The sequence below is a fragment of the Nerophis lumbriciformis genome, linkage group LG21 (genome assembly GCF_033978685.3).
Source record: "Nerophis lumbriciformis linkage group LG21, RoL_Nlum_v2.1, whole genome shotgun sequence".
NCBI classification, from domain to species: domain Eukaryota; kingdom Metazoa; phylum Chordata; class Actinopteri; order Syngnathiformes; family Syngnathidae; genus Nerophis; species Nerophis lumbriciformis.
In genome coordinates this window covers 18,114,634-18,140,535 of record NC_084568.2, presented here as the reverse complement: position 1 = coordinate 18,140,535, position 25,902 = coordinate 18,114,634, and the positions used below count along the sequence as shown (strand labels likewise).

General features: G+C 40.0%; 1 protein-coding gene across 3 annotated transcripts in view; it reads right to left on the bottom strand.

Moving 5' to 3' along the window:
- Positions 1 to 25,902, bottom strand: part of rbms3 (RNA binding motif, single stranded interacting protein) — a 750,312-nt gene that overhangs the window by 124,304 nt on the left and 600,106 nt on the right. For all 3 annotated transcript variants that reach the window (XM_061982784.2, XM_061982785.2, XM_061982783.2), the window contains exons 8-10: positions 22,676 to 22,719; positions 14,575 to 14,671; positions 4,029 to 4,079 (exon numbers count right to left, since the gene is read on the bottom strand). In XM_061982784.2, coding sequence (XP_061838768.1) covers positions 4,029 to 4,079; positions 14,575 to 14,671; positions 22,676 to 22,719 — 192 coding nt within the window. The remainder of the gene's footprint in view (positions 1 to 4,028; positions 4,080 to 14,574; positions 14,672 to 22,675; positions 22,720 to 25,902) is intronic.

Here is a 25,902-nt window from a genome sequence, read left to right as displayed (position 1 = left end):
AAATGATATTGCTGAATAGATGTCTAGTATTTTCATTTTTGTCAGTCCATACACGCTGACAAGAATACGGAGGACGTAGCTTCAGCGCGATCGGCTCTTTTCTCACAGCCATTTCTGCGCAACTGCCAGTTTGCATGCGGACGTGCTGATTAAAGACGCAGAAAAGCTTTCACAGAACAGTTTTAGCCTTGATAAATCACACTATGGTGCTAAATAGCGTATTTTTTGGACTATAAGACGCCACTTTTTTTTTTCCAAGTTTTGAATTCTGTGGTTTATACAAAGGTGCGGCTAATCTATGGATTTTTCTCTGCTACTAAATTATGGAATGGATTAAGCAAAGAAATTCAACAAATGTACTAAAATGATCCACTTTAAGAAACTGTTCAAACTAAACATGTTTACAATGTACAAGGAAGAAGAATCTTGACAAAAATGTTGAACTTTATTGAAAAAGGAGAAAATATTATTCATCTCATAAATGATGAATAAAGACATTCATGACTTTTCTGTTTTGTTCGATTATTGGTTCTACTGCCGTGTTACAGGCACCGTTTAGAAACAATTAAGGTATGTAAACAAACACTTGCAATATTTTTCTGTGTAAATATTGTACCGGTATAGATCTGAGGCTTATAGTCTGGTCCGTCTTAAACGTTGTTTTCTTCTAAAATTTAGTGGGTACAGTTTATATACCGGTGCGGCTTATAGTCCGGAAAATACGGCAGTTACATTTTCATTTGAGTACAGGTATCGATCTAAATGTGAAAAGTACCCATCCCTATTTGTCAGAGATGTTTTGTAATGCTATTCTGTGATATTTGCACCTAAAGAAATGCCAGTACATCAGTTGAGGAATATGTGCAAATTATTTTCTAACATGTTCTAGTCGAGTCCTCAATTACAAAATGATTAGCAGGCTGATTATTACATTTGATTAATTAATAGGGAACGTTCAAATATTGCCAGGCAGAAATATGTAGACTGTTAACTTGTACAACATACAATGTACAGAATATCAGAAGCATTTATTCAGGCAGAAATATCACATATTACAGCTGGGATAGGCTCCAGCCCCCCCGCGCGACTCCAACAGGCTATAGAAAATAAATGGATGGATATTACCAAAGATCTTCGACAATCAAAGCACTCCACATTTTGTGTTATTTATGCGTGAAAATGTTCTTTAAACATGGAAGTGTAAATCCTCCTCTGAATGCAAGTGCTCCTAAAGCAGGAATACAAATTTTGTATTTATACACCCACACTCAGTAGGCATTTTTTTAAATTATGTTTGTCCTTTTTGTGATGAGCCGTTTAAAAAGCATAATGTTTAAAACACATTTTATTAAAGCAAATTAAAGACCTACTGAAACCTACTACTACCGACCACACAGTCTGATAGTTTATATATCAATGATGAAATCTTATCATCGCAACACATGCCAATACGGCCTGGTTAGCTTACTAAAGTGCTATTTTCAATTTTGCGCGAAATATCCTGCTGAAAACGTCTCGGTATGATGACGCCTGCGCGTGACGTCACGGATTGTAGAGGACATTTTGGGACAGCATGGTGGTCAGCTATTAAGTCGTCTGTTTTCATCGCAAAATTCCACAGTATTGTGGACATCTGTGTTGGTGAATCTTTTGCAATTTGTTCAATGAACAATGGAGACAGCAAAGAAGACAGCTGTAGGTGGGAAGCGGTGTATTGCGGCAGGTGTTGTGCTGGATAACGCACCCCCGCCGTAGAATGCACCCTCTGACTGTACTGCCGGATAACACAGCCGTTGTTTCATTGTTTACATTCCCGGAAGATGACAGTCAAGCTTTACCATTGGCCTGTGGAGAACTGGGACAACAGAGACTCTTACCAGGAGGACTTTGAGTTGGATGCGCAGACGCGGTACCGTGAGTACGCATGCAGCTGCGGCTTCCAAACATTTGATCCCTTTCCCGTACGTGCGTGCCGCTATGTGCATGTCACATACGTAAGTTTGGGGACTTTGGGGAAATCTTGTGTTTATTTACTGTTTTAGTCATTCCCAGCTGAATATCAGGTCCCACCCGCCTCTCACAGCATCTTCCCTATCTGAATCGCTCCCACTGCCCTCTAGTCCTTCACTCTCACTTTCCTCATCCACGAATCTTTCATCCTCGCTCAAATTAATGGGGAAATCGTCGCTTTCTCGGTCCGAATCGCTCTCGCTGCTGGTGGCCATGATTGTAAACAATGTGCAGATGTGAGGAGCTCCACAACCTGTGACGTCACGCGCATATCGTCTGCTACTTCCGGTACAGGCAAGGCTTTTTTTATCAGCGACCAAAAGTTGCGAACTTTATCGCTGATGTTCTCTACTAAATCCTTTCAGCAAAAATATGGCAATATCGCGAAATGATCAAGTCTGACACATAGAATGGACCTGCTATCCCCGTTTGAATAAGAAAATCGCATTTCAGTAGGCCTTTAATTGTCCATTCATACTGTTAAAACTTGAAAATGATCTGTGTAGGGCACACCTATTAATATTATGTATATCTGTGATTATCGCGACCAATTTTGAGTTAACTATGAACAATACAATTAATCGCGATTAAATATTTTAATCATTTGACAGCCCTAGTTTCAATACATGCAAACCTTTAAGATCAGGCCCCTAAACGTCAGTGCAGTCCAAAGGCGCATTTGGAGTCCGAAGAACAGAAACTAGGTGGATGACTCTCGCTACTAGCTAGCTAGGGGTTAGCCAATAGGCAATAGGAACACAAAGTTAACAGAAAAGTCTAACGGCAATGAGTTTTGATAGGTAGGTGATCATAAACGCTGGCTTCAATTGGCTTAGCATGCGACAAGTTGTTGCAAGGCTTAATTGGCATCAGAAAACTATTTGCATTTTACAGATTAGGGATGTCCGATAATATCGGACTACCGATATTTATCGGCTGATAAATGCTTTAAAATTTAATATTTCGGAAATTATCGGTATCTGTTTCAAAATTATCGGTATCAGTTTTAAAAAGTAAAATTTATGATTTTTTTAAACGCAGCTGTGTACACGGACGTAGGACGAAGTACAGAGTGCCAATTAACTTTGAAGGCACTGCCTTTGCGTGCCGGCCCAGTCACATAATATTTACGGCTTTTGACACACTCACAAGTGAATACAAAGCATACTTGATCAACAGCCATACAGGCCACACTGAGGGTGGCTATATAAACAACTTTAACACTGTTACAACTATGCGCCACACTGTGAACCCACACCAAACAAGAATGACAAACACATTCCGGGAGAACATCCGCACCGTAACACAACATAAACACAACACAACAAACACCCAGAACCCCTTGCAGCACTAACTCTTCCGGGACGCTACAACATACACCCCCCGCTACCCCCTAAACCCCCCCTCCCCAACCCCGCCCACCTCAACCTCCTAATGCTCTCTCAGGGAGAGCATGTCCCAAATTCCAAGCTGCTGTTTTGAGGCATGTTAAAAAAAATAATGCACTTTGTGACTTCAATAATAAATATGGCAGTGCCATGTTGGCACTTTTTTCCATAACTTCAGTTGATTTATTTTGGAAAACCTTGTTACATTGTTTAATGCATCCAGCGGGGCATCACAACAAAATAAGGCATAATAATGTGTTAATTCCACGACTGTATATATCGGTTTCGGTTGATATCGGTATCGATAATTAAGAGTTGGACAATATCGGAATATCGGATATCGGCAAAAAAGCCATTATCGGACATCTCTATTACAGATGTTTTTCGAGGATCACTGAAATACGGGACGATGTGCGTCTCTTCAGCTCAATATGGGACGCATATTTTTGTTTTTATACGGGGGGACAATTCCGGGAAATAATTCAAGGCACAGTTAGCAACCCTAAGACCAGTCCAGGATCGCTTGAATCAAGATGAGCAGGAGAGAAAATGAACACATTGCTGGAAACCTTTTTATCAGCGTACACACCATATAATAGCCAGCTTGGCTTTAAAAGGTAGAGTACTTACTGTAGGTTGCATAACATATTGTTGATGAGGCATCCATGATGTGCTCTGGACCTAGTAGAAAAAAAACAAAATCAAGGTCAAATCACGGCATAATCTCTTCTAAGTCATTTCCATTCACAAATAATAGATTTTGTCTATAATGCCAAAAAGACTCAACTTCCCATTGTGCAATTAACCATTGATGCAATGGAGTTCTAACGAGGATGATTCAATCTTAACGAATGTTAGGTATCCTAAAATCTTATTCACCACAATAGACCGTTCTTGCTTTGGCATGTCCCCACTCTTCGAGGATAAATACTTGGCATCCTGCACCATCCTCTCAGACTACAGCTTTCCTATTTAAGTCTGTGAGCGTGAACTAATGAAACCTGCTCGGACGAGAGGCGAAACTGTTAGGAACTCGCATGGCTGCAGTTTTAGTGACCCCAAGATGCAGAAACCAGGAGAACGGGTAGGTATGATGAGTTTTAATTTACTCAAAACAGAAAGTGAAGCAGTCGTGCATAACATGTCTAAACCCAAATCAATCTTCGAGCACTCAGGCATAAATAGAAACATGCTGATTGGTAGCCGGTGTGGACCGGCTGCCAATCAACAGCAGGTGAGGGAAGAACCACATTGCTCAGCGGTACAAATAGGAAATGGAAACTGATGCGAAGTAAATACAAAACAAGGAAACAAACAGGAATTAAGTGACAGATCGTCACAAAAACGTCTTTAAAAAACAATCTAAACAGTCCAGTTCGGATTGATTCAATGCTCTGAGACTACAATGATCTGGATCAATCAATCAAAGTTTATTTATATAGCTCTTAATCACAAACGTCTCAAAGGGCTGAATTGAATTAGATGAATTAGAACAGTGTTTTTCAATCTTTTTTGAGCCAAGGCACATTTTTTGCGTTGAAAAACTCCGGAGGCACACCACCAGCAGAAATCATTAAAAAACAAAACTCAGTTGACAGTAAAAAGTCGTTGTCGCAAGTGTTGGATATGACTATAAACCATAACCAAGCATGCATCAATATAGCTCTTGTGTACTGTCACGACCTGTCACATCACCCCTTGACTTATTTTGAGTTTTTTGCTGTTTTCCTGTGTGTAGTGTTTTAGTTTTTGTCTTGCGCTTCTATTTTGGTGGCTTTTTCTCTTTTTTTGGTATTTTTCTGGAGCAGTTTCATGTCTTCCTTTGAGCGACATTTCCCGCATCTACTTTGTTTTAGCAATCAAGAATATTTCAGTTGTTTTTATCCTTCTTTGTGGGGCCATTGTTGATTGTCATGTCATGTTCGGATGTACATTGTGGACGCTGTCTTTGCTCCACAGTAAGTCTTTGCTGTCGTCCAGCATTCTGTTTTTGTTTACTTTGCAGCCAGTTGAATTTTAGTTTCATTCTGTATAGCCCTCCCTAAGCTTCAATGCATTTTCTTAGGGGCACTCACCTTTTGTTTATATTTGGTTTAAGCATTAGACACCTTTTTACCTGCACCCTGTCTCCCGCTGTTTCCGACATCTACAAAGCAATTAGCTACCTGCTGCCACCTACTGATATGGGAGAGTATTACACGGTTACTCTGCCGAGCTCTAGACAGCACCGACACTCAACAACAACACATCATTTACAGACTATAATTGCTGCTTTGTAAAAAATATTTTTAACTCAAATAGGTGAAATTAGATCATCTCCCACGGCACACTAGACTGTATCTTACGACACACCAGTGTGAAAAACACTGAATTAGAATATTCACAGGACTACCTCATTTTATGAACAGTACTGTGTGTAGACTCCATTAATTTGATCATGTTTTTATTATGATAATGGATTCCAAATTAATGGTGCTGGTTGTCTCAGAGGACAGACATTTTGAGCTCAATAAATCCTATGATTTACCTTTCAAAGGTAAGCCAAGCAACATGCGTTGTCACCAACATGGCGAAGGCTGACAGTCAATTGATTGTGAGGAGTCGAGGAACAAACCAAGCTTTTAGATTTGCTGGAGAGAAGAATTTGACAGCTTGTAGCAGACAAACGCACAGGCTGGCTGCTGATCCCGCTAAAATGATTTGATTAAACAAAGACAAACTCGGAATAATCTGCGTTAAGAGCAATGAATCCTCTGAGCCAACCCAAACTCAGGAATTGGGCGCGCAACTAAACAAACACGATGCACTATGAAATTAAGCCATATCTATTTGTTTATACAGGCAATGTTTGCATTCTCCAGCTGAAGCAAAGACACACAATGAAAGAGTTTATCCTAAAATTGCAATCTGGTGAAAGTAATACCTCCTGAGAATGAAAAGATTACATAGTGAAATGAGTTGCATAAATATTAGAGTAATAGAATCAAACAATACAGCCCAGACATTATATGACAAATACTACTGAAAAGATTAAATACTAGGGATGTCCTGATTAACATTTTTGGCCTCCGATCCTGATTCGATTCAGATTTGATCCGATTTTGAGTCCCGATCCCATACTCCGACAGTAGATTATAGAAGTGAAAATTAAAAGTAAACACAATAATACATTTTTTTAAAAGCTTACCTTATTAAATGTGGAAATTGCTAGTATTGTTGTAAATCATAGGATACGTTTAATTAGTGGTATTGAAAGCTACATACATTTTTTTTTTAACAAAATAATATTGGCTATTTCCTAATAACTAAACAAAACAAAACCACTATTGGCTTCCATTGATATCATTTGGGTTTTGCCCTCAAAGTCTTCCTGTATCCAGAGACTTACTTCCTGAGTTTGTAAGCAACAACAAAAACGACCAAAAACATGATTTTGTAATAAAAACAAGAAAAATAAAAGGATCAATCACATCACTTTAATATTGTCACAGAGAGCCCTCTGCATCAGGCGTTATCGGCCCTGCTGTGTCAGTTTCCTGGCGACCTCGTGGTGCAGATGGCTCCTGTGATAGTTTTTACTCACCTGGCTCCTCTGTACTCAGCCATGCATTTATTTGTTTGTGTGTGTTCGTCATCGGGGTATTGCTTTTATGTCTGTAAAGCACTTTGAGTTGCATTTCTTTAAGTATGAAAAGTCATTTTTAAATGAAGTCAGACTGATTGATTGATATACTGATATTATACTATGTATCAATAGTGTTGACATCTGGATTGATCATCCATACATTATCCCCTACTTTGAAGTATGCTTAGCCATTATATTTCCTCTTGTCCTCCAGCTAAAATAATACTTGGAAAAAATATATATTTTCTGCCATGGTGGTGAGAATTACTACCGTATTTTTCGGACTATAAGTCACAGTTTTTTCCTAGTTTGGCCGGGGGTGCGACTTATACTCAGGAGCGACTTATATGTGAAATTATTAACTCATTACCGTAAAATATCAAATAATATAAATTAGCTCATTCACGTAAGAGACTAGACGTATAAGATTTCATTTAGCGATTAGGAGTGACAGATTGTTTGGTAAACGTATAGCATGTTCTATATGTTATAGTTATTTGAATGACTCTTACCATAATATGTTACGTTAACATACCAGGCACGTTCTCAGTTGGTTATTTATGCCTCATATAACGTACACTTATTCAGCCTGTTGTTCACTATTCTTTATTTATTTTAAATTGCCTTTCAAATGTCTATTCTTGGTGTTGGGTTTTATAAAATACATTTCCCCCAAAAATGCGACTTATACTCCAGTGCGACTTATATATGTTTTTTCCCTTCTTTATTATGCATTTTCGGCAGGTGCGACTTATACTCCGAAAAATACGGTACTTTAAAAGCGGCTTTGCATTGTGGATAGATGACACGCTCTTTGCAGCTTGCTCTTCAAATTCGAGCCGAGGTTTTGGCAAGACACGTACGCTCCTGGAATTCTTGCAACTCTGACATGTGTGTAATAGGGTTGTCCCAATACCAATATTCAAGTACCGGTACCGGTACCAAAATGTATTTCGATACTTTTTTAAATGAGGGACACCGCAAAAAAATGACATTATTGGCTTTATTTTAACAAACAAAATTACGGTAAATTAAACATATGTTTCTTATTGCAATCGAAGAACAATTTTGTCCTTAAATAAAATAGTGAACATAGTAGACAACTTGTCTTTTAGTTGTAAGTAAACAAACAAAGGCTCCTAATTTGTCTGCTGACGTATGCAGTAACATATTGTGTCATTTATCATTCTATTTTGTCAAAATTATGAGGGACAAGCTGTAAAAAAGGATAACTAATCTACTTGCTCATTTACATCTGGTTATTTTGCTTTTCAATATGTTCTATCTACACTTCTGTTAAAATGTAATAATCACTTATTCTTCTGTTTTTTGATACTTTACATTAGTTTTGGATGATACCACAAATTTAGGTATTGATCCGATACCAAGTAGTTACAGGATCATACATTGGTCATATTCAAAGTCCTCATGTGTCCAGGGACATATTTCCTGAGTTTATAAACATAATATGAATTTTTTTTAAATTAGAAAAGATTTTGTGACGATAACAAATATCGATGTAATCATAGTAGTATTGACAAGATACGCTATTGTACTTGGTATCATTACAGTGGATGTTGGGTGTAGATCCACCCATGGCATTTGTTTACATTTAGGGGTGCTAGCTTGCTGTTAGCGGTGCGCTATTGTATCCTCCTACGGTGTGCAGTGAAGCATGTTTAGCTATTCCTCATCCTGCAGAGATGATACTTGTAAGAAACTTACTTTATTTGTCGCCATGGAGGCGAGGATTAGTGATTTAGAAGTAGCTAAAACACTGCAGACTGCGGATGGACGTTAGCCGCTAGCAAGCTAGCCATGTCTCAAAGCACCTCTTCCTGAGGGCGTTTCAGTGTCATAACTTCACCTTTATCTTTAGTTTTTAAGCCAAAATGTGTCCGTTCTACCTTTTCTGTCTACACACTGTGTCTGCTTGTAAGTACTCCGTGATTGTGCGCTGCTGAACATGCTCCTCTGCTTGCAAAACCAGATAGTACCGCGATACTATACCAGTACCGGTATACCGGAAAACCCTAGTGTGCTACACGCAATCAGGAAATGTAAGTGTCTTTCTGAGCTTCTTTGGCGATTTATCGACAGAATGGATGAGTCACAAATATCCGCATTGTTAGCTGCCTCGTACTAGCAGTTTTTCACCATTTACAACGCACATATAAGGGGAAGACATGTATGTTCTTGTCTAACATAGAGATGATGGGCCAAATACCCCAAAAGTGCAGTTTACCTTTAAGTCTCTGGCCAAAGTGACGAGTAAATATGCAAGTAGTTTGTGTTTCACTTATGTCAACAACCCCTTATGTCGACGTCAGTCAGCCTGTCTGATGAGTGTCGACTTAAACTGGTTCCACTGAATTATGCATCATGAAGTAAACCATTCACTGCAAAAAGTCAGTGTTCAAAAACAAGAAAAGAATACAAAAATTAGGGGTATTTTACTTGAACTCAGCAAAATTATCTGCCAATAGAACAAGAAAATTCGGCTTGTCAAGACTCTCCAAAACAAGTAAAATTAGCTCACAAAAATACCCCAAAATAAGTATATTCCCACTAATAACAAGTGCACTTTTCTTGGTAGAAAAAAAAAATTAGACCTTTTTGCTCAATATGTTGAAAAATATTCTTAAATAAGTAAATGCTAGTGCCATTATCTTGACATAATGATATGCGCTCGGCATCATGATTTTTTTTTTCATGCTTGAAGTAATAAATTATTACTTTAAAAAATTAGTTTTATACTTGTGAGTGTTGATGACACAGCTTTGCAACAGTTGATATTCTAGTTTCAAGCATGGTTTACTCAATATAGGTCATCAAATCTCAGCAACAAGCTGTAATAGCTCTTGTAAAAAGAGCTCAGCAGCGCATGCACTTTTTGTGTCTGATGAAAAGAGCACAGCTCCCTCCCCCCATTCTCAGCACATTCTACAGAGGCACTATAGAGAGCCTGCTGACCAACAGCATCTCTGTCTGGACTGGAGCCTGCAATGCCTCAGACTGGAAGTCTCTCCAGAGAGTGGTGAGGACAGCGGAAAAGATCATCAGAACTCCTCTTCCTCCTATCCAGGAGATCGCAAAAAGCCGCTGCCTGACCAGGGCTCAGAAAATCTGCAAAGACTTCTCCCACCCCCACCAAGGACTGTTTTCACTGCTGGACTCTAGAAAGAGGTTCCGCAGCCTCCGAAGCAGAACCTCCAGGTTCTGTAACAGCTTCTTCCCTCAGGCCGTAAGACTCTTGAACGCATCATAATTAAATTATCCCCTCAACTCCCCCCAAAATGGATTAACTCGCTGTAATAAAAAAGACAATATAACATACATCCATAAACGTGGACGCATGTGAAAAAGTGCAATATAGTTATCTGTACAGTAATCTATTTATTTATATATATATATATTTATTTATTTTATATATATATTATATATATTATTTATATATATTTATTTATTTATATCTGCACCTTATTGCTCTTTTATCCTGCACTACCATGAGCTTATGTAACGAAATTTTGTTCTTATCTGTGCTGTAAAGTTCAAATTTGAATGACAATAAAAAGGAAGTCTAAGTCTAAGTCTAGTCTAATATCTTACTGAAATAATTTAGGACCAAAACCCTTAAAACAAGTAAAACACTAACATAAAATCTGCTTAGTGAGAAGAATTATTTTATCAGACAGAAAATAAGCAAATATCACCCTTATTTGAGATATTTATTCTTACTTAGATTTCAGTTTTTGCAGTGTACACAAAACAGGCATGCAAGCAGGGATGTCATTGTTCTCATTCCTCATCCATTGTCATGACTTCGTCCTGGGGTTTAGTCTTTCTAGAAGGCAACGGAAAGTTGGCTCGGGCGAGACGGCAATGAGAGTACGTAATTTATTTTTTTACACTAATAAAGGACAAAAAAAAGAGTACAAACGAAATGCGCGCACAGTGGCGGAGAAACAACTTGGCTATGAAAACAAATACTTGCACAAAGGCAAAAACTATGAACAACAAAAAACACTAACTGTGGCAATAATAAACAAAACTTACTTGGCATGGACAAAAAGGAGCAGCGTGAACGATGGACATGAAAAAAGAGTCAGAAATGTGCAGAGCATAAATGTGGGGATGTCACCAGAAAGACAAACTGAAAACAATGAACTTAAATACTACAGACATGATTAACGAAAACAGGTGCGTGACTCAAAACGTGAAACAGGTGTGTGACGTGACAGGTGAAAACTAATGGGTTGCTATGGTGACAAACAAGAGTGCACAATGAGTCCAAACGTGGAACAGGTGAAACTAATGGGTAATCATGGAAACAAGACAAGGGAGTGAAAAGCCAGAAACTAAAGAGTCCAATAACTAAACAAAACATGACTAAAACAAAACATGATTACACAGACATGACATCCATGTTCTAGTTCTGGATGCGTTTTAATCGGGTAAGTTGCAAAACGGGCGCGGTAACCTTCAGCGACACGATCCTGACGCCACCCAAATGCTCCCTTCTCTCCATCCGTCCCTCCCTTTGTTCTACCTATCCTTCATCCCCGTCCGTGTGTTGCGTCCAGCCTGGCCTGTGTCTGCATACCAAGTAGCACTAATGCTAAGCGATGGTGTCGTGACTGTAGACGGCGGAGTGGTAACGGCGCTCCATGTTCGGAGTCCGTGATGATTGTTGTGCGAGAGATGTGGGCGGACAGAAAACTGAACTCTCCTGACATCACACACAATTTTCACTTTCCCAGTTTGGTTCTGTTTCATTCATGGGCGACGACAATGCCGAGCACCCACGTGGGATTTATGGCAACTTTCAATATTTAAAATAATTTTTGAAAATTCAATCTTGTTGTTGGTAATTTTGTGGCGTGTTTGATCCGCTTTGCAGTATAAAAAAGTCATAAATCATATAGTCTATCATTAACAATGCTTTACCAAAATTTCATTGTGCCCGATAATGAACTAATGACACAATCATCTTGACTTTGAACTAACAGCACTTCAGTGAATGAATGCAGCCATACATGTCACACTAAGGGTGGCAGTATAAACAATGCCAACACTGTCATAAACATGTGCCATATAGTGAAACCACACTAAACAACAACGACAAACACATTTTGGAAGAATATTTGCACCGCAACACAACATAAACACTACAGAACAAATTCCCAGAATTCCCTGCAGCACCAACTCTTCCGGCACGCTACAATATAAACAAATGCCATTGGTGGATCTACACCTAACATCCACTGTAATGATACCACGTACAATAGCGTATCTAGTCGATACTACTATGATTACATCGATATTCTTTAACATCACAACATTTTCTTTCGTTTTTTTTTTTTTAATTTATATTATGATTATAGGGGCAGTACGTTGGCAGAGGGGTTAGTGCATCTGCCTCAAAATACGAAGGTCCTGAGTAGTCCTGAGTTCAGTCCCGGGCTCGGGATCTTTCTGTGTGGAGTTTGCATGTTCTCCCCGTGACTGCGTGGGTTCCCTCCGGGTACTCCGGCTTCCTCCCACCTCCAAAGACATGCACCTGGGGATAGGTTGATTGGCAACACTAAATTGGCCCTAGTGTGTGAATGTGAGTGTGAATGTTGTCTGTCTATCTGTGTTGGCCCTGTGATGAGGTGGCGACTTGTCCAGGGTGTACACCGCCTTCTGCCCGATTGTAGCTGAGATAGGCTCCAGCGCCCCCCGCGACCCCGAAGGGAATAAGCGGTAGAAAATTAATGGATTATGATTATAAACTCAGGAAATATGTCCCCGGACACATGAGGACTTTGAATATGACCAATGTATGATCCTGTAACGACTTGGTATCGAATTGATACCCAAATTTGTGGTATCATCTAAAACGAATGTAAAGTATCTGTCACACCGCAGTGAGGGATGTCTTGTCTTGGTTTCTTCTGTCTTGTGAATTGCATGTTTTACTTTGAAAAGTAACTCCTCTCGTGTCAGATCACTTGCCCTTCCTTTTGTGTCATCAGTCTGACGTCATCCCTGACCCCTGATTGTTTCCACCTGTTTCCCATTACCCTCATGTGTCTTATAAGCCCACGCCTCCCCTTGTTCTGTGCCAGATTGTCTCGAGTCTTCGTGCCTCTCTAGCATCCATGTCCATGCCTTGCCTTGCCTCGTCTCATGTTTATTATACCTTGATCCTGAATTCCTTCGTTACTATTTTGAGTTTTCCTTTTCTCCTCCTCAGCAGAGGGATTTTTTGTATTTAGTTTTTCAGCCGAAGTGGTGAGTTATCAGTTTTTCTTACGATTCTTTGTTTCCTCAAATTTTTCAGTGACATTTTTTGTTAACCTTTATTAGATTAGAGAAGTGTAGAATTTTTCACAGCCATTGTTTATTCCTCCTGTTGGAGCGTTTTGTGTTAATAGTAAGTTTTATAGCATATACGGCGCCAATTATAGTTTGTCTTTGTTTTTGTGTTTTCCTCCTTTCGGAGTGATTTTTGGTTGTTCCTTTTTTTTGGAACCTTTCTTGCCGACTAGTTTTGTTATTGTAGATATCGTATTACCCTGACTCTGGAGGTGAAAGGAAGCTGTCAAAAATAAAAGCCTGTCGAAATATTCCCTACTCTGCATCTGAGTCCTATCCTTTTGACCAAGCCTGACAGTATCAAACAACAGAAGAATAAGTGATTATTACATTTTTTAACAGAAGTGTAGATAGAACATGTTGAAACAGAAAGTAAGCAGATATTAACAGGAAATGAACAAGTAGATTAATAATTCATTTTCTACCACTTGTCCTTAATAATTTTAATAAAATAATAGAATAAAAATGACACAATATGTTACTGTATACATCAGCAGACAAATTAGGAGCCTTTGTTTGCTTACTTACTACTAAAAAACAAGTCGTCTTGTATGTTCACTATTTTATTTTAGGACAAAATTGCAATAAGATATATATTTTAAGATTTTTTTGGTTAAAATAAAGCCAAGAATGAAATGTTTTGTGGTTCCCTTTACTTAGAAAAGTACCAAAAAGTATCAAAATACTTTTTACTATCGGGACAACACTAATACACCTACACCGAGCACCCACTGGCAGAAATGTAGATCGGCGCCTATGGTTTCATTAACAGCTGTGGGTATTAAGGAACTTTACTCCGAAAGTGTTACCCATTGTACTGCCTTCCAAAATAAATAGATTGCATACAACTAAAGATGACAGAAATAGTCATAAAACTGGTTGGGAGGAGTTTTTGCATGAGTTATTTTCTTTCTTTTGATCCTTTTACAGCCTCCTTTTCCAATCTTTTTTTTTTTTTTTTTGCCGCTTGTTTTTTTAGATGCCTGTTGTGCTTTGAGCCGATGAAACAGATGTCACCGTGCACAGCTGGAGCGTTCGAGAAAATGATCAGAGAAAGCACAGATAACCTCATGCCGTTTTGCAGCCCGCGCCCGTCTGGTCCGTAATCGACATATCCAAATAAGACCCCGCAGTTTCACGTAGTGGCGAATAACGCAGCCACTTCCCACAATGCAGCGTATTATGGCCCACCTGATATGTGGAAACTGGGGAAGCAGCGATGAAGGGCGTGATGGAGGTCTGTGCGATCATGCGGTTGGTGGCGATGCTGTAAGGCGAGGAGTAGAACCTGAGAAGGGTGAAAGAGGGAGGTCAAGAGTGGTGGATAAACAGAGAGGAAACAGTACTGCTTGACTACTTGGCCGTGTGAGGCAGTCTGTTATACACTGATAACAATTGTATTGTAAAACAGCAAAAAAAAAATGGTCACAACAAGACACGCTAACAAACGCTTTACAATGGAGATGAACAAGGGTCGGTATTAGTGGTGGTTTTGCCGAATAGGTGTCATGCAATGGAAAAGACTTCCAGCAAGATCACTTTTAAACCAAGACTGAGCTGTAACGAGTTGTTTATAAATTATATTATTTTTCTCTAGAGATGTCCGATAATGGCTTTTTTGCCGATATCCCGATATTGTCCAACTCTTAATTACCGATTCCGATATCAACCGATACCGATATATACAGTCGTGGAATTAACACATTATTATGCCTAATTTTGTTGTGATGCCCCAATTTAAACAATGTAACAAGGTTTTCCAAAATAAATCAACTCAAAGTATGGAAAAAAAATACCAACATGGCACTGCCATATTTATTATTGAAGTCACACAGTGCATTATTTTTTTTAACATGCCTCAAAACAGCAGCTTGGAATTTGGGACATGCTCTCCCTGAGAGAGCATGGCGGGGTTGAGGTGGGCGGTAGCGGGGGGTGTATATTGTAGCGTCCCGGAAGAGTTAGTGCTGGAAGGGGTTCTGGGTATTTGTTCTGTTGTGTTTATGTTGTGTTACGGTGCGGATGTTCTCCCGAAATGTGTTTGTCATTCTTGTTTGGTGTGGGTTCACAGTGTGGCACATATTTGTAGCAGTGTTACAGTTGTTTATACGGCCACCCTCAGTGCGAACTGTATGGCTGTTGGCCAAGTATGCTTTGCCTTCACTTGTGTTTGAAAAGCCGTAGGTGTGTGATTGGGGCGGCACGCAAAGGCAGTGCCTTTAAGGTTTATTGGCGCTCTGTACTTCTCCCTACGTCCGTGTACCACTCCGTACAGCGGCGTTTTAAAAAGTCAGAAATTTTACTGTTTGAAACCGATACCGATAATTACAATTTAAAGCATTTATCGGCCGATATTATCGGACATCTCTATTTTTCTCCATAGTTCATTTTGACAAAGTGTTTGGTTTCCTATAAATCCTATGTGTCAAAGTCAAGGCCCGCAGGGCCAGATCCGGTTTTTTTTGCCTTTTGGTTCGGGACCCTTTGGGACTGTGCGGCAAGGGGTGGCATTTTCGTGACTTCTGCAGTGCTTTTTTGGGAACTTCTGGATCTGCCTTCCCGGGAGCCTTTTGGCCATGGAGACCAGCTGCTGGGTCTCTGCCACACCAGAGTCCGTTTGGAGAGACTGGAGGAGATGCGGATGAGGAGACAGGGCTGCGGAGCTGGCGCTGAGCGCCTCGACGGACAAGCTTCACAGTGTCTTGGCTGAATGAGCAGGTATCGGACACCTCGGTCTCCTTGGACACATCCTTGCTCATCCATGCAGACTGGACACTGGCCGAGAGTTGGTGGGCTGCCGAGGGTGGAGTCGGCTCACTTGGTTGCTTTGTTGGGTCTGCTCCCCCCATCCCAGCAGACAATGGTGTGGAACACTGCAGAGGCCACCACAGTGTTATATGTTTTTTTGTTGTTTTACTTTTGTGGCTGTGAGTAGAAGTGGCTGGTTGCATCAGCTCTGCTCTTTTGATGTCTTTAATGTCCTTTGTCTGCGATGAGGTGGCGACTTGTCGAGGGTGTACCCCGCCCTCCGCCCGATTGTAGCTGAGATAGGCTCCAGCGCCCCCGCGACCCCAAAGGGAATAAGCGGTAGAAAATGGATGGATGGATGGATGTCCTTTGTGTTCTTTGATGTTTCCCTCTTACACACATGTTTATGTCTGATATGGCTATGGTTTTTTTCCCCCTTGGCCTCAGTCTGGACCCCTTCTCCAGGGGCCCAGGCTGAGATTGTATATATTTTTTTCTCACCCCCCCCTCTCCCCCCTTCTCCCCAGCGTTAACCTGTTTCTCAACTTTTTTGTAAGGGGCACCGAAAGTTGGCAGACCCATCAGCGATCCTGTTCTGTCTCCCTGTAATGTTTGTCTGCTCTTGAATATGATTGTGCTGAAAATCTTAATTTCTCCTCGGGGATTATTAAAGTATTTCTGATTCTGATTCTGATTCTGAATGAATTATCTATGGCCCCCGGGATGATATTTGATTAGTATTAGAACCGGCCCGCAGGCCACAGCCGCCTGCTGCTGTTTTGCACGCACCAATACTCCATCAGTGTTGGCGCTAGCAATTTTCAAAATGGGGTCCCACAGTATTTTTTCTTTAAATACGCATTGAGGCTACAAAGCAGGACAATTCAACTACTGTCCATAAGAGGGCCGTAGTTTCAAGAGCCCAAGGGCTCAGGGGCCGTAATTGGAAAATTGTATGTTTCGTCAGAAAGTGCCTCTGGAGGTTATTTTTCTTTGCGACTGTGTTTACTTAATCGCAAAGTAAACTTCACAGGGACCCCATCAAGTCATAAAAATGGGGTCCCACAGTACATTTTTGGGGTCCCACTTTTTTGTAAGCGTTTTGAAAACAAATAATAAATGTATGCATTATCCTGTTGTATGTCACATTCTATATTGTGTTTTGGAAAAAGGTTGCCATAAACGTTACTTAATTCATTGAAAAAAATAATACAAAATAAAGCACATTTTTATGCATATGTAAATGTATTCAATTATAAACATTCATTCACTTTCTTCTTTCCTTCATGGATCTAAACTTTACCGCTGCCGGTATTTTTTTTCTATATTTTTATTGTAATATTTTCAGAATGTGTTTGTTCTATTTTTGGCCAAAGTAAGACAAAGAAAACAATCTGAAGTTGTCTTTATTTTTTAGTTTTAATGCCATGATTTTAATAGTCTGGCCCGCGTGTGCACAGATTTTCCTCCACGCGGCCCCTGAGCTAAAATTAGTTTGATACCCCTGCCATAAGTGATAGAGGGTCCCTGGTACAAAACTGCAGTACCTAACGGGTGAACCTCAGCACAGTTATGTCCAGTCGATGATTGCCAGATAATCATTAACTGGCGATCGGAAAAGGAAAGTAATGGAAATACGACACTCCAAAAACAAGTATCGATAGATCACACAAACAAGGGGAATTAACTGAATGTTTGTTTATGGATAAATATGTTACTACGTAGCAGTGTGTTGTGCAGCTTGAAAGTTTGAATTAATATATACAGTCGTGGTCAAAAGTTTACATACACGTGTAAAGAACATAATGTCATGGCTGTCTTGAGTTTCCAATAATTTCTACAACTCTTATTTTTTTGTGATAGAGTGATTGGAGCACATACTTGTTGGTCACAAAAAACATTCATGAAGTTTGGTTCTTTTATGAATTTATTATGGGTCTACTGAAAATGTGAGCAAATCTGCTGGGTCAAAAGTATACATACAGCAATGTTAATATTTGGTTACATGTCCCTTGGCAAGTTTCACTGCAATAAGGAGCTTCTGGTAGCCATCCACAAGCTTCTGGCAAGCTTCTGGTTGAATTTTTTACCACTTTTCTTGAAAAAAATTGGTGCAGTTCAGCTAAATTTGTTGGTTTTCTGACATGGACTTGTTTCTTCAGCATTGTCCACACGTTCTCAATGGGGTTTAAGTCAGGGCTTTGGGAAGGCCTTAATTTGAGCCAGATTTAGCTATTCCTTTACCACTTTTGCAGGTGTTTGGCGTCATTGTCCTGTTGGAACACCCAACTGCGCCCAAGACCCAACCTTCGGGCTGATGATTTTAGGTTGTCCTGAAGAATTTGGAGGTAATCCTCCTTTTTCATTGTCCCATTTATTCTCTGTAAAGCACCAGTTCCATTGGCAGCAAAACAGGCCCAGAGCATAATACTACCACCACCATGCTTGACAGTTGGCTTGGTGTTCCTGGGATTAAAGGCCTCACCTTTTCTCCTCCAAACATATTGCTGGGTATTTTGGCCAAACAGCTCAATTTTTGTTTCATCTGACCACAGAACTTTCCTCCAGAAGGACTTATCTTTATCCAACAAACAAACTTCATGAACGTTTTTTGTGACCAACAAGTATGTGCTCCAAACACTCAAAAAAATAAGAGTTGTAGAAATTATTGGAAACTCAAGACAGCCATGACATTATGTTCTTTACAAGTGTATGTAAACTTTTGACCACGACTGTACATACATAGTTTCTTGAAGTATTTGCAGTGGAAATACTGGGCGTTTCAAGTTTCATCCAACTGAGTTTTGTCATTGTATAAAGCTTACATTACACCATGTTGGCTGCCCGGATTAAGCAGCAGAGTTGTGTGTTGAGCTCGGAAAAAGTCCATGCATTTAAAAGAGGAGACGTGTGACTTCAGCTTTGGAGAAGCGAGGTGGTCTGATATGCTGCTTTATCTAATTCCCAACAGTCTGAGGCTTTGTGAACTTGCAGTCCAACAACCTCTTGTCACCTGAGCCAAAGACCATATATAAGAAAGAAAGAGTTTGTTTAGCATGGATTTGTGATCGCCATGCGAAGCACTTTCTTTCCCAACCAAGTTCAACATTTCATTTACTCTTATAACTTATGACGGACTGGGGTGCAGAGTCCACATCACTGCAGACCCTGCACTGAGTCGCCCGTCAATCTCACAATGCATTATTCCCTCCCTCGAGAACAAGACCCCAATGTACTTGGACTTCCCCACTTGGGGCAAGGTCTCATCCCTGACCCGGAGACGGAACTCCACCCCTTTGCAGGCAATAACCATGGACTCGGACTTGGACCTGCTGATTCTCAAGAGTCACTTCTTCACACTCGGCTGCAAACCGATATAGTAAGAGCTGAAGTACACCGCCCGAAATAGCCAGCAGAACCACATTATTTGCAAAAAGAGACCCAATCCTGTAGCCACAAAACCGGAAGACCCCCCAATGCACTGACTGCACTAACAAATTATTGCAATTGCAATAAAAAAAAAAGTATTTTCCACACCTTTTTAAAGGCAGAATTATTACATTATTGTTGTGGAAAAAACATACATTTGTCTTTTCTGACTTATAAATATTACAAGCTCTCAGCCAGAGAGATAGCCCCCCCCTTCTGCATCAGGTTATGAGGAAACACAAAAAAAGGCAAGATAAAGTATTATTCATCTAATGTTGTCGTGCAACATGCAGTGGCACAAATGTGACCTCACAGCTTTTTTTATGCACTCTTTGAATCAATCGGGGTGTGTTGGTACAGACATACATATACACATACCGTACATATACAAGTACATATACATACACACACTCATGCATATAATCACGTTTCATCAAACATATTAATGTCGTTCCCCGAGGGGAAACTGGGTAAAACACGGCACACTGACAAAGCTTAACCTATTGTTTCTATAACAATCTACAAGGTTAATACAGTTCTCTTCTCTTTCTTCCCCTCCGTTTATCTGCTTTCTTTTGTTTTTCAAGTTGTCATTACATATATATATTGTTGCATTTGAAACAATTGTATTGTTGATAATAGAGGTAAATTATTATTATTATTCATTCTCAATAATGCTTTTTCTATTGGTATTTGTATTGCTCCATTTGTAGCAGTGACGTGCGGTGAGGTTCATGACTGGTGAGGCACTGACTTCATCACAGTCAGATTTACAAACATATGAACCCTAAAGAGTATCTTATTCACCATTTGATTGGCAGCAGTTAACGGGTTATGTTTAAAAGCTCATACCAGCAATCTTCCCTGCTTGGCACTCAGCATCAAGGGTTGGAATTGGGGGTTAAATCACCAAAAATTATTCCCGGGCGCGGCGCCGCTGCTGCCCACTGCTCCCCTCACTTCCCAGGGGGTGATCAAGGGGATGGGTCAAATGCAGAGGACAAATTTCACCATACCTAGTGTGTGTGTGACAATCATTGGTACTTTAACTTAACTTTAACTTAACACATACAAACTGTAGCACACAAAAAAGCACATTTAATAAAAATAAAAAAACGTTATTATGGTCTTACCTTTACTTATAAATGAAGTCCATGCGCAGCTCCTTTTGAACAAAAGCATCGATAACTTGTTTATAGAAGTCTTCCTTATCTTTCTTCAGTTTTAAAAGTCTCTCTGTCTCGATGGAGATCTTCCTTTAATTATTACCTCCTGCTTCGATTGAAAGTCCAGTTTAGAAAACTGTTTTATTTTAGATATGTAATCCTCCATGTTAAAAGTCCAGGCGAGAGACAAAAATAAACGATCGCTGCTAACTGTTGCTGCTTGTTGTCACTTCTTCTGCAGCCGAGTAGTCGCAAGAATGATCTCTGGGATCACTACCGCCCTCTACCACCAGGAGGCAGGATTACTGCGAGCCTCACACAGTGCGTCTTCGCAGCAGTTTTATGATTGCTCAGCACAAGAAATACGTTACACACATACAGTTGTTGACAAAATACGCTGTACATTATATACCTCAGCTAACTAAACTATGGAAATGTATAATATCATTCATATAGCAATACGGTCTCACTGCACAGCAGGCCAGCAGTTAGCCGAGTCATCGCGCAATCCATGGTGAGGCTCAACTCAGTGACGTGCCTCAACTGGCTGCTGACTCACCGCCTCTTCTCAGTATTTGAACGGCAAATGTGAAAATTCAGCGAATAAAAATAAAATAAAAAAAATCTAAAACTGGTGAAGTTAAATGGAAAATAACTTTATAGTATAATCACTGGATACATATAACAATTTAGTTATTTTTTTTTCTTTTTAAATTTTTTTTCTTTCCATGATGGCAGGTGAGGCCCCGCCTCCCCTGACTGCACGTCACTGATTTGTAGTGTATTAATGATCATTGTAATTTCAGTATTATTAATATTTATTTCAGTAACTGCTTCTTTGCTATCACTTTTACCATCGTATTTGTACATATTCTATTATTATAAGTCAAATACAAATAAGGCAACAAGAGAAGTATCCTGCACTTCTCTTTTATAAAGTAAATCTGTACTGATATGGGCATCTACATCAACAATATGATTTGCCTGAGAAGCTGGACAGGACAAAACAAAAACAACCGCTGATCTAGAGCAAAATTAATTGTTTTAGATAAAAATCATCACATATCCCCTTTAAGCGATGTCAAAAGAAACTAACAACATCCCGGGATAGGACTCAAGGCTTTTTTGTTGACTGATTATCGATAAAGTTACAAGCAATGGATCGATAAATCGTCATATCCTAAAAAGGACAAGAAATCTCCCTGAATGTTATGAACTCCTGTTTTAATGCCAGTGTTATAGTGATTGCTGCACAAAAGGGTCGCAATAGCTCGGATTCCCAGCTCAACGTTCCATAACTGAGACTAAACCATTAGTGTTTCTAATGTTTGCAGCGCGCCGTATTGCCTCGTTAGTTTCAAGATTACGCGCCAATCAAAATAAACCACCTGACTGTTCTGACAACCTTTAAAACTGATCCAAAACCAAGCACAATATGTCTACGGTAGGTAGATTATTCTTTTTTTTTTTATAACCCTGTTTGCCTAATGGTTGTTGGCGGGACGGAGGTTCCTTCAGCATCTTTGGGACTGGACTGTAATAGAACGTTTCTATTCATATAGTTCAGAGAGGAAGCATAGAGTAAAGAGTTTGCTGTGAATGACTGAAGCCAGAAACACAGAACATAAAGCTTCAGTTCTCTCCTTTCAGTTGTGAGTGCACTGGGAACCAATAAACCATGTCTTAAGATCATTTATTTCCCCAGGTCCATTAAATCTTGGCAGGGCGACACAAGACCTAAATGTACACACCACTTTAGTCACCCTCTGTCTTTTTCACTTGACCTCTTCTCTTCATACGACAGCTGCTGCTACAAGTTCATATTGATTACTGTTATCAAACAGTGAATGGCATCAATGCATTCATCTTTGTGTGTGTCAGTAGTATTCATTCGGTTCCCATTTGGCGAGAGGTGAGTGTATTAAAAGATGCCAAGGTCAGACTCTTACCCATTCTGCATTGCAGCAGGATCATATGTCAACGCCATCCCAGTCTGAAAGAGAACAAACCGTAAAAGATTACTGACAAATTAAATGCAAATCAGATATTACAAGGCCTATTGATTGAGAGTGAGGAACTGAATGATTTGATCGTTGCTGTCTATTACTTTTTTTTCGGTATTATTTACAAAGTGTTTTTTGACACAACTCTACCATTTATATCGTCCAAAGGACGCTTTGTCAACCTGGGCAACAATTAATCATTATTGCACAAAGCAAGAAAGATGTTTGTGTATTCTAAACCAGTGGTTCTCAACCTTTTTTCAGTGATGTACCCCCTGTGAACATTTTTTTAATTCAAGTACCCGCTAATCAGAGCAAAGCATTTTTGGTTGAAAAAAAGAAATAAAGAAGTAAAATACAGCACTATGTCATCAGTTTCTGATTTATTAAATTGTATAACAGTGCAAACATTTTGCTCATTTGTAGTGGTCTTTCTTGAACTATTTGGAAAAAAAGATAGGTTTTTATTTATATTTATCAAGGATTTTTTAATTGTTTTAGAATATTTTTAAAAAGTCTCACGTACCCTTTGGCATACTTTCAAGTACCCCCAGGGGTACGCGTATCCCCATTTAAGAACCACTGTTCTAAACTAATGAGCACATAGTCAATCAAAGCCCTTAATCACAAGTAGAGGTGTCCGATAATGGCTTTTTTGCCGATATCCGATGTTCCGATATTGTCCAACTCTTAATTACCGATTCCGATATCAACCGATGCCGAAATATACAGTCATGGAATTAACACATTATTATGCCTAATTTTGTTGTGATGCCCCGCTGGATGCATTAAACAATGTAACAAGGTTTTCCAAAATAAAGCAACTCAAGTTATGGAAAAAAATGCCAACATGGCACTGCCATATTTATTATTGAAGTCACAAAGTGTATTATTTTTTTTAACATGCCTCAAAACAGCATCTTGGAATTTGGGACATGAGGAGGTTGAGATGGGTGGGGTTAGGGGGGGGGGGGGGGGATAAGGGGTAGCGGGGTTTGTATATTGTAGCGTCCCGGAAGAGTTAATGCTGCAAGGGGTTCTGGGTATTTGTTCTGTTGTGTTTATGTTGTGTTACGGTGCGGATGTTCTCCCGAAATGTGTTTGTCATTCTTGTTTTGGTGTGGGTTGACAGTGTGGCGCATATTTGTAACAGTGTTAAAGTTGTTTATACGGCCACCCTCAGTGTGACCTGTATGGCTGTTGACCAAGTATGCGTGGCATTCACTTGTGTGTTTGAAAAGCTGTACGTATGTGATTGGGCCGGCACGCAAAGGCAGTGCCTTTAAGGTTTATTTCCTACGTCGGTGTACACAGCGGAATTTTAAAAAGTCATACATTTTACTGTTTGAAACCGATACCGATAATTTCCGATATTACATTTTAAAGCATTTATCGGCCGATAATATCGGCAGCCCGGGTTGAGATATTGTTCTATGTTGCTGTTCCTGGACATCTGTTTAAAATAATCACACGTGTTCTAATTAGACAGTTCATTTACGTGTTTGATTGGTGCTCCGGATTGGTAAACATGACGATGACTGGCCAAAATGTGTGAGGAAGTTGCTAGGATTTGGACAAAGTTGCGAGGCATGTCGGATACATTTTCCGTGAGTTTGAGCGATTGCAACATTGGAAATTCCTGCAAAGTCTGAATATCAAAATTGTCAAGTCATATTGCAAATGTAAGAATGAATTAAGAAAAGACCAGGATTTTACTTTGGGAAATCCAGTGAAAATCCAATTACTGTACACATAAACTGGGAGTGGTTCAGTCTGCAAGGATGTTATTTTGGGGACCGGAACCGTAGAATCCAACCCCATATGGAACTATATATAGGCCTTATATTTTGGGAAGTAAACCAATTGCGAGAGGTGGTTAATTAAGGGAATACATCAATATCAACCCATGTACTGTACAACTGCTTAAGGTGTGCCCCTTTGTGTTGCTTGACCCCCCCAAAAAGTCCTATTGTAACATACTTTACTGTACAAGTATAATAAACACAAAGAATACAAGTACCGTATTTTTCGGACTATAAGTCGCAGTTTTTTTCATAGTTTGGCTGGGGGTGCGACTTATACTCATGAGCGACTTATGTGTGAAATTATTAACACATTACCGTAAAATATCAAATAATATTATTTCGCTCATTCACGTAAGAGACTAGACGTTTAAGATTGCATGGGATTTAGCGATTAGGAGTGACAGATTGTTTGGTAAACGTATAGCATGTTCTATATGTTATAGTTATTTGAATGACTCTTACCATAATATGTTACGTTAACATACCAGGCACGTTCTCAGTTGGTTATTTATGCCTCATATAACGTACACTTATTCAGCCTGTTGTTCACTATTCTTTATTTATTTTAAATTGCCTTTCAAATGTCTATTCTTGGTGTTGGGTTTCATCAAATAAATGTCCCCAAAAAATGCGATTTATACTCCAGTGCGACTTATACATGTTTTTTCCCTTCTTTATTATGCATTTTCGGCCGGTGCGACTTATACTCCGGAGCGACTTATACTCCGAAAAATACGGTATATTGTGATGAAGATATTGAATTTTCCAAAGCATTTTGTGGAAAGGTGTCATGGTGGCGCATGCTGGCTGGTTGCATGACCCCAGGATGCAGAAAAAGCAGGAGACGTGCAGGTGAAATAATAAACTAGCAAAGCCCAACATGTAATCACTTGTTCCTTGAAGGAAGATGAAAACCCACAACTTTCTGAACCATCTGCTGTGAAATTGAGGCTCGTAACATAGTACTAGGTTTGTACGGTATACCGGTACAACTGGTAGGGTCTCCCAAGACAAACTGGTCCTAGGTGAGGGATCAGACAAAGAGCGGCTCGAAGACCTCCATGAATAATAAAAAACAAGGACCCAGATTTCCCTCGCCCGGACGCGGGTCACCGGGGCCCCCCTCTGGAGCCAGGCCCGGAGGTGGGGCACGATGGCGAGCGCCTGGTGGCCGGGCCTGTCCCCATGGGGCCCGGCCGGGCACAGCCCGAAGAGGCAACGTGGGTCCCCCCTCCAATGGGCTCACCACCCATAGCAGGGGTCATAAAGGTCGGGTGCGATGTGAGTTGAGCGGCAGCCGAAGGCAGGGCACTTGGCGGTCCGATCCTCGGCTACAGAAGCTAGCTCTGGGGACATGGAACGTCACCT